The sequence below is a fragment of the Ranitomeya variabilis genome, chromosome 2 (genome assembly GCF_051348905.1).
Source record: "Ranitomeya variabilis isolate aRanVar5 chromosome 2, aRanVar5.hap1, whole genome shotgun sequence".
Classification (NCBI taxonomy): Eukaryota; Metazoa; Chordata; class Amphibia; order Anura; family Dendrobatidae; genus Ranitomeya; species Ranitomeya variabilis.
Window position 1 is genome coordinate 884,818,104 of NC_135233.1, and position 9,988 is coordinate 884,828,091.

Below are 9,988 nucleotides of genomic sequence, written 5' to 3' on the forward strand. Positions count from 1 at the left end.
TCTTCCCCATGATTGTGAAGCCTACTGAAACAGACTAAGGTACCTTTCTAAATGCTTAAGAAGCCTTTGCAGGTGTTTTTTGTTAATTATTACAGTTTACTGAGATAATGTCTCTTGGGTTTACATTGGATGTAAGCCATAATCATCAACATGAACAGAAATATACACTTGAAATAGATCACTCTGTTTGTAATGACACTATAAACGAGTTTCACTTTTTGTATATAGATATGTATTAGGCTGCCGTCACACTAGCAGTATTTGGTCAGTATTTTACATCAGTATTTGTAAGCCAAAACCAGGAGTGGGTGATAAATGCAGAAGTGGTGCATATGTTTCTATTATACTTTTCCTCTAATTGTTCCACTCCTGGTTTTGGCTTACAAATACTGATGTAAAATATTGACCAAATACTGCTAGTGTGACGGCAGCCTTAGTATGAGTTTCTTTGCAGTTTGCAACAATTTCCTATACAATTAAACTGGATGTAGACACATACTGACCAAACGAATGTAAGGACACCTTCAGAGGTCTTGTGGAGTCCCAGCGACGGATTCATAATTCGCATTTTTTTAAAGTCAATATATATATATTTTTTTAATAAAAGGTATTTGTTGAGCTGTTTTTGTGCAAAATTCTTCAAAACGAAGCACATAGTTTATTAATATTGCACAAAATAAATGGTGCTCTTTATTTTAGTCTGTAACCTGTTTTGCAACTTTTTAAAGTAAAAAGTTGCATGTTCTGCCAAAACATTAGCACTAGAGATGAGCGAATCCAAACTTCTCCCAGAAGTCCGTGTTTATGTTCACAGTACATTGGGAAGTCCGGGAAGAGATAGAAATACACACACAAAGTTTTCAAGCTCCAAAGTTCTGGTTCTTATTGTTTTCAATGACGTGCAGGACCAGGTTCAAGTTCAACTACAGTTCTCTCATTCAAACTGAACATTGGAGTAAAATTTGGGTCAGGTACCAGAACTCGAACTTCCATGGGTCCACTCATTCCTAGTAACAACATTTGGACCAACATTTCGGACTACACTCTGTGGGAGCTGATGGAGTGGGAGATTTGAGACTGGAATACGTTTCACAATTATTGGATTAACCAAAAATGGCAACTAAAAATGGTTCCAGGACGTTTCTAACATCATCATACGGCCAAGGTCCTGTACAATAAAAGAAGATCTTTGAGGACACTAATAAGAACAGTAAGTGAAGGTAATGACAACCATGGAAAACACTGAGGGATCAAGGGACTGTTCACGAGTTACAATAATATTTAAAAATAAGCGCTCACGGTATTCTCCATTAGAGGTCACAACTTCCCAATCGCTGGGGATCAGAGCACTTGGACCCTCAGTGATCTTGAGAAACAGAAAAGCCCTTCTTGAATGAAGTGGTGGTTGATCATGCGCACTGCCACTACATTCATTCTTATGGGAGTACTGAAAACCAGCTGAGCGCAGCACAATGAAAGAAATAATACTGGTCCCACTTCACTCTCAGGCCAATCTTTTCCAGGTCTCTGCAAGTCTCTGTACTTCCACGTTCCTATAGACTAAGAATTGCAAGCAGTCAGCAAATCCCTGGGGCAGTATTGCTGAGCTTCACTGTGGCATTTGTTTGGCGCTGCTAATGAGGTATAGTGTGCAACACTATGGTATGTGTGCTCGTCTTGCTAGGGAAAATTACGTACGCTGCTTGATATTTGATTGTCACTGCTCAGGATAGTATGTGCACTGCAGCACAGTTAGTGATGTCGCCCACATGACCATGAAGAGGTTAGAAATAGTGATGAGCAAATATACTCGTTACTTGAGATTTCCCGAGCACACTCAGGGGTCCTCCGAGTATTTTTTAGTGCTCGGAGATTTCGTTTTTCTTGCCTCCGCTGAATGATTTACATCTGTTAGGCTGAGTACATGTGGGGATTGCCTAGCAACCAGGCAACCCCCACATGTAAATCAATCAGCTACGGCAAGAAAAACTAAATCTCAGAGCACTAAAAAATACTCGGAAGACCCCCGAGCATGCTCGGGAAATCTCCAGTAACAAGTATATTCGCTCATCACTAGTTAGAAAGCCTCTACTGGCGGCAGTGAGAACGGTATTTCCAGGCAGCAAATGATTCCAGCATCATGTCCTCTAATGAGACAAAAAAATAACTTGATTTGCAATACCCCCCCCCCCCCCCAAGCTCCAATGCCCACCATGAAAAACATTCAGTAAAATATGTGCTGTAAGATAATTCCCAAATTGCTACATCAAAAGGTAAACAGAATAGGTGCGGTTCTTCCCATTACATAAGAAACATTATTTCATCCTACAGGACTTAAATGACAAAGTATTTCCAGGTAACATTAGGGTGGGCCGAGGCGCCTAGGTCCAACAGCAGACATCCACACGGCACAGTCTGGGCCGATCGTCCTGTAAACCTTCATCATAAACACGTTGTGGTTTTCCCTGGTAGCAAATAGCAGCAAATATATAAAACGGCAGAAAATTTTATTTTTCTGTACAATTCAGTAGATTCTCATTCCTGCAGGAGACCCCGGTACAGGAGGCTGTGACCCGCTGCTCAGCCACAAGGGGGCACCAGACTGTATGGGGCTATGTGGGGCACCATTAGTGGGGGGGCACGGCCAGCACAGGCCACCAGTCTCCGCACAGCATCACTTGCCGCTTGGCTTCTTCATTCGCCCCTTAGCTTCCGCCATGCCAGTCTTCAGCTCGCTCACAAACGTGTCCCGGATCCTCCCCATCTTGCGCCCCATTTCCCCCAGGTCCCGGGGAGACGCGGACGCTTCCTGCTTCAGCTGCTGCACCGTGTGGGAGCGGAGCATGCGCTGTGCTGCGTCCTTCCCGGTCAGCTGCGCCTTTGTGACAGCGAACGCGGTGATCTGCGCGGCTCTGCGGATCGGCCGGGACTCGGAGAGTTTCTCTATCAGCTGGGGGTTGTTGAGTAAGGAGAACAGAAGCCTCCTGAGCACCATCTCTGCCGGGACGGCGCCGCCCACACCTCCTGAGGCACAGAGACAGAGCTGGTTACTTCCTCACACAGTTCGCGGCCGCCATGACAGCACGGTCCGTACTCACCTATGTCCTCGTCAGCACGCGATCAGCTGTGCGCCCTCATCAAATATGGCGGCGGTTGTTCAGCCTAACACCCGGAAATGCTTCTTTACGGTGCCTTTTCTGATTGGTTCATGAGTGTCGCTAAACCAGTGTCGCTTAGCGGCTGCCGTATAGCTGGGCTGTTGGTGGAGGAGGCGCTGGGAGCCGCAATGTTCAGCGCCCTGAAGAGCGATTCGTACGTGGAGCTGAGCTTGTACCGGGACCAGCACTTCAGGGTGATTGTCTCCTGGTGGCCTGCAGTGGAGCCTTTCCCCAGTGCTCGGCGCAGGCATGTGTGAGGGGACAGGTCGGGGGGTGTGGAAGCCCGAGTACAGTGAGGCTGGAGGCCTGGTGCTGGCCCTTGTGTGCTAGTGTAGTGCGCCCCCAGAGAGCTGGCAGGCAGGTAGGTGCGCGCCCCCAGAGAGCTGGCAGGCAGGCGCGCGCCCCCGGAGAGCTGTCAGGCAGGCGCGCGCCCCCCAGAGAGCTGTCAGGCAGGCGCGCGCCCCCCAGAGAGCTGTCAGGCAGGCGCGCGCCCCCCAGAGAGCTGTCAGGCAGGCGCGCGCCCCCCAGAGAGCTGTCAGGCAGGCGCGCGCCCCCCAGAGAGCTGTCAGGCAGGCGCGCGCCCCCCAGAGAGCTGTCAGGCAGGCGCGCGCCCCCCAGAGAGCTGTCAGGCAGGCGCGCGCCCCCCAGAGAGCTGTCAGGCAGGCGCGCGCCCCCCAGAGAGCTGTCAGGCAGGCGCGCGCCCCCCAGAGAGCTGTCAGGCAGGCGCGCGCCCCCCAGAGAGCTGTCAGGCAGGCGCGCGCCCCCCAGAGAGCTGTCAGGCAGGCGCGCGCCCCCCAGAGAGCTGGCCTGAGCAGCGGGAGGCTGCTCTGCACACAGTGGAATAGGTGGCAGCCAGTGAGGTCTCATGTTCGGGCACAATGGCTTAGGGTACCGTCACACAGTACCATTTACATCGCTACGACGGCACGATTCGTGACGTCGTAGCATCGTATGATTATCGCTCCAGCGTCGTAGACTGCGGTCACACTTTGCAATCACGGCGCTGGAGCGATGCCGAAGTCCCCGGGTAACCAGGGTAAACATCGGGTTACTAAGCGCAGGGCCGCGCTTAGTAACCCGATGTTTACCCTGGTTACCAGCGTAAACGTAAAAAAAACAAACAGTACATACTTACATTCCGGTGTCTGTCCCCCGGCGTTCTGCTTCTCTCCACTGTGTAAGCGCCATAGCCGGAAAGCACAGCGGTGACGTCACCGCTGTGCTCGCTTGCCGGCGCTCACAGTGCAGAGAAGCTGAGACACTGGAGGACAGACACCGGAATGTGAGTATGTACTGTTTGTTTTTTTTACGTTTACGCTGGTAACCACGGTAAACATCGGGTTACTAAGCGCGGCCCTGCGCTTAGTTACCCGATGTTTACCCTGGTTACAAGCGAACACATCGCTGGATCGCTGTCACACACAACGATCCAGCGATGTCAGCGGGTGATCAAGCGACGAAAGAAAGTTCCATACAATCTGCTACGACGTACGATTCTCAGCAGGGTCCCTGATCGCTGCTGCGTGTCAGACACTGCGATATCGTATGGATATCGCTAGAACGTCACGAATCGTACCGTCGTAGCGATCAAAATGGCACTGTGTGACGGTACCCTTAGGGTAAGTTCCCGCGGTCAGTAAACGCTGCAGGGTGGACACTACGACATCCGCAGCATCCAACCCGCATCGGCCAGATATTACAGTATAGTGGATGGGTTTTCAAGAAATCCCATCTCCACTGTGCGTGCTGAGACGCCTGCAGATCACCTGTGGAGACTGTCGTGGGGCACGTCTCTCCAGACCACAGCATGTCAGTCTATCTTGCAGAGACGCTCGGTCTCCACAAGATAAATGTCACCCGTACAATGTATTGGACTCGGTGATTCTGCACGGTTCAATCAACACATGCGGAATCACCTGCGTTCAAAAGCCGACAGCTCTTTTTATGCAGCGTACATGCGCTGCGTCCAACATGCTGCTGATTACTTGCATATGTGCACCCGGCATTATTTGAGCGAGATCTTGTCTCTGGAATCTTCACATCCATAAAGTTACTGGGAAGTGAGAACTTAGTTTTATCTCCATGGTTTTGTGTCCCCCTCTCTCCTCCCCAGGGTAACATAGATGATCAGGAGAGGCTCCTGAAGCAGAGCTGCACTTTATATGTTGGAAATCTGTCATTCTACACCACAGAGGAGCAAATCTACGAATTATTCAGTAAAAGCGGAGATGTGAAGAAAATCGTCATGGGCCTCGATAAGGTTAAGAAGACGGCGTGTGGGTTCTGCTTTGTAGAGTATCCTTTGAATTTGAAGGTTGAAGTTTATTGAAGTCCTCAAAGAATCACTCCTCCTCCCATCATATTATACAGCACTGTGTACTTATAATTGCTCATTTTGCCTTTCTACCCAGCTAATTCTTCTTTATGGAGGAACAGGAAGTCTCTTGTCCCTGCATTTATCATTCCCCTCTTCAACTCCTGACCCAGCTGCTCCCCGGCTGGGACTTTTGCAGTGACTCCTGAGTCATGCAGACAAAATTGACCTCCTGTTTCTACATAGCGCTTAGAAGGCTTCAGCTAGTCAGTTCTTAATCACTTGAGCCATGCGACTTTACTGCATTCAGTTGATGTATTTTCTGTTGCGCAGACTAGAGTCTCCGCGAGAGAAGTTGACATGCTCCAGTCCTGAAAGACATGCTGCAATTCCATAACAGCTGGTGATCCACAGTTGCACATTTACGCATAGTGGACATTAGATTTCTAGAAATCCCATCTTGTGCTGTAACAGCTGATATGCAGCATCATAACCACAGCAATTACTTACTGTGGAAACGTAGCCTTACATTACTAATCAAGCAGAATGCCCTTGCTTGTTTTTTTTTTTGTGTTTTTTTACTTGCTGGGTGTCTTTTTAAAACTACAGCATATCAATTCTTTCAGAATGTATTGCAGTGTTTTTCAACTAAATGAATGGGGGAAAAAAAATGCACATAATGTACACAGTGATTTTGTTTCCCATCACCATTCTGAGTTTTGTTGCAGAAAAACATGCAGTATGTGAACATGTCCTTTGTCTCTTTTAGGCCGTGCTGGATAATCCGACAGCTAAAATACGTGACTTTAGTAACAATAACCATTTGTATTGCTGTTAACACAAAATCTAATGTTCAGTCGTGATCATTTCGGGAAATGTGAAAACTTTAAGCCTTAACTCTGTGATCAGATACTACACCAGGGCAGACACAGAGCAAGCCATGAGGTTCATTAATGGTACTCGTCTAGATGACAGAATCATCAGAACAGACTGGGATGCAGGATTTATAGAAGGTAGACAGTACGGACGTGGGAGATCGGGTGGTCAGGTGAGATTACTGTTTCTTTCAAGTAGTTTTTGTTTTTTAAAAATTTGATACTGGTATAGATAAAAATACCCTTTTCCGTACTATTTGCATTAGTTTCTCCTCTAATCTCATGTGGTCAATGTCCTCGCTCACTGAGATTCTGTTGCTAAGGACCTCATGTGATCGCATAGTAATCTTGGATTGGAGGAGGAGCGGTGTCTCGGACCAATAGATTAATTGTTTGAAAGTGAAAATTGTCTTTAATTGAAATGCATAGTTACAGTGGGGAAAAATAAGTATTTGATGCACTGCCGATTTTGCAACTTCCCAGGTACAAAGAATGGAGAGGTCTGTAATTTTTGTTGTAGGTATACTGATCTTAATCTAAATATAAAAACCATAAAATCACATTTGTATGATTTTTAAATAAGAAAATTGCATTTTACTACAGGAAATAAGTATTTGATCAAGAACCGACCAGCAAGAATTCTTGTTCTCACAGACCTGTTGTTTTTTTTTTTTTTTTTTTTTTTAAGAAGCCCTCCTACTCTGCACTCATTACCTGTATTAATTGCACCTGTCTGAACTTGTTACTTGTATAAAAGACACCTGCCCAGACAATCACACTCCAACCTCCACCATGGCCAAGACCAAAGAGCTATCTTAGGGTATGTGCACACGTTGCAGATTTGGCTGCGGATCCGCAGCAGTTTTTCATGCGGTGTACAGTACCATGTAGACCTATGGGAAACCATATCCGCATTGCACATGCTGCGGAAAATTCCACGCAGAAACGCAGTGGTTTATTTTGTTTCGTTTTACACCTATTCCATTAGGCTATGTGCACACGTTGCGGATTTTGCTGCGGATCCGCAGCAGATCTGCAGCTGTGGGTCCACAGCAGCTTTCCATGCAATGAAAACCTATGGAAAACACAATCCGCAGTGCCCATGCTGCGGAAAAAAACGTGCAGAAACACTGTGGGTTACATTCCACAGCATGTCAATTCTTTGTGCGGATTCTGCGAAGGTTTCCACCTGCTCCTCTATAGGAATCCGCAGGTGGAATCTGCACAAATTCCGCATAAAAAACGCGGTAAATCCGCACGTAAAAAAGCAGTGCCTTTTACCTGCGGATTTCTGAAATCCGCTGCGGAAATATCCGCAGCTCTATAAATATAATACGCATGCACATACCCTTATAGGAATCCGCAAGTGAAATCCGCAGGTAATTTTACCTGCGGATTCTGCAATGTGTGCACATACCCTTAAGGACACCAGGGACAAAATTGTAGACCTGCACAAGGCTGGGATGGGCTATAGAACATTAGGCAAGCAGGTTGGTGAGAAGGTAACAAAAGTTGGCGCAATTATTAGTAAATGGAAGAAACACAAGATGACTGTCAACCTTCCTCTGTGTGGGGCACATGCAGGATCTCGCCTCATGGAGTAAGGCTTCTTTCACACTTCCGTCGGTACAGGGCTGTCGCTAAGCATCGGCACGACGGACGTTGTGAAAATTCGGCACAACGTGGGCAGCGGATGCAGTTTATCAACGCATCCCCTGTCCATTCTAAAGTCCCGGGGAGGAGGGGGCGGAGTTCCAGCTGCGCATGCACGGTAGGAAATGCAGGACCCGACGGACGAAAAAAACGTTCCCTTGAATGTTTTTTCGTGCCGACGGTCTGCCAAAACACGATGCATCCAGTGCACGACGGACGCGACGTATGGACATACGTCGCGATCCGTCGGCAATACAAGTCTATGGGAAAAAAACGCATCCTGCGGGCACATTTGTAGGATGTGTTTTTTTCCCCAAAACGACGCATTGCATGTGTGGGTATGTATGTATGTATGTATATATATAATATACATACATACATACATACATACATACATACATACATACATACATACATACATACATACATACATACATACATACATACCCACATATATATCTATCTATCTAGGCAGTACATCAAATATTTATTTTCCCCACTGTATGTCTCTGAAATACTGTGTTCTTGTGAACCCAATAAATCTTCATTTTTTCCTACCAGGTTAGAGATGAGTATCGGCAGGATTATGATGCGGGAAGAGGTGGTTATGGTAAAGTCGTACAAACATTTTGAAAAATTGAAGATCTTTCCAAGACTTTCAACAGGAGTTGGGCCAGCTATTTCTATGAGAATGTTTTAAGTTGACCTTTGTTATGTGAAGGAAGTTATGAATGCTTACTTCTGCTGTTTATACTTATTTGTTCTTCTGCTCATATTATGGGTCGTATAATAACACTCACACTTTTGAACAAACTGTAAAAAGCTGTTTAACCATTTCGCTTCTGGGTGGGATAATACTTTATTCCACTGCTCGAGTTGGTTCCTGAACATTCACCTAGAAAACATATCCTAGTACTTTGTAAAGTTTTTCTGATTCTCAGGTCGCTAAGTGTATAAAGAAAGAGAAAATAACCTGTATTTTGACCCCCCCCCCCCCCCCCCCCCCCCCCAAAAAAAAATAAAAAATAAAAAATACGGATTTGCATTTGTATGTAAATTGTTTTTACATCAGCAGTCATTACGGTGTTTTTTCTTTTTTGTTTGTTTGGTTTTGCCTCCTATGTGCAGATTTGATCTATGACAGAATAAATAAAAGAAAATTTTTGTGCCATTCATGTGAGCTTAGCCTGGTTAAGTGTGACCTAATGTTGGATGAAATTTGGACATGCCTCCCCCCTCCCTTTTCCTTCGCACAGCATGTGACAGCTAAAGAAAAAAAAAAAAAAAAAATTGGACCTGTGCATGTCACCTAGACTAACATTGGTCCTGGTGCAATCCAATATTTTGTCACATCGCAGTTGGACCGATAATACGACCCACTGCACCAGCTCTGTGGTAATAAAATCTTGTGACCAGTGGCGCGGTCAGGAAAATGGTGTTTTAAAAACGTCTGGGCATATAGTATTAACGAGGTGTCCTTAAGATGTCATCAATATTGGATTGGTGGTGTCCGGCACCCTTCTTGACCAACTGTAGAGATGGGTGAACCCGAACAGTAAAGAACGATGGGTAAGAGCGAATGTGATGCGCCACTTCTGGGGCGGCTGCGGGCTGGTACTTTTAGGCTGGGAAGGGCCCAATAACCATGGACCTTCCCAGCTTTACCTTTTGCTGGTTAGCAAAAATGGAGGGGACCCCATGTTATTTTTTTCATTTATTAGCTTAATACAACAGTAAACAACCCACGCAAGACACTATATATCTCATGGATAACTAACCAATATCTACGGTCATGGCCAAAAGTGTTGGAACAAGAAAATTATTTCTCCCAGAAAATTACTGCAATTATATTTGTTTTGTAAAGGTACCGTCACATTAAGCGACGCTGCAGCGATATCGACAACGATGCCGATCGCTGCAGCGTCGCTGTGTGGTCGCTGGAGAGCTGTCACACAGACCGCTCTCCAGCGACCAACGATGCCGAGGTC

The 9,988-nt window shown here is 46.4% G+C and overlaps 1 protein-coding gene across 3 annotated transcripts; it reads left to right on the plus strand.

Annotated features, from left to right (window-relative positions):
* Positions 1–867: 867 nt before the first annotated feature.
* LOC143808105 (nuclear cap-binding protein subunit 2-like) lies at positions 868–8,994 on the plus strand. Of its 3 annotated transcripts, none has more exons than XM_077290406.1 (4): positions 868–3,086; positions 5,272–5,453; positions 6,382–6,520; positions 8,562–8,994. In XM_077290406.1, exons 1-4 carry the CDS (start codon positions 2,607–2,609, stop codon positions 8,631–8,633), a joined length of 873 nt encoding a protein of 290 aa, XP_077146521.1. In that variant the 5' UTR covers positions 868–2,606; the 3' UTR covers positions 8,634–8,994. The 3 variants fall into 3 exon arrangements, with proteins under 3 accessions (XP_077146521.1, XP_077146522.1, XP_077146523.1); XM_077290407.1 differs by lacking the exon at positions 868–3,086 and adding an exon at positions 3,153–3,352; XM_077290408.1 differs by lacking the exon at positions 868–3,086 and adding an exon at positions 3,249–3,405.
* Positions 8,995–9,988: the final 994 nt, after the last annotated feature.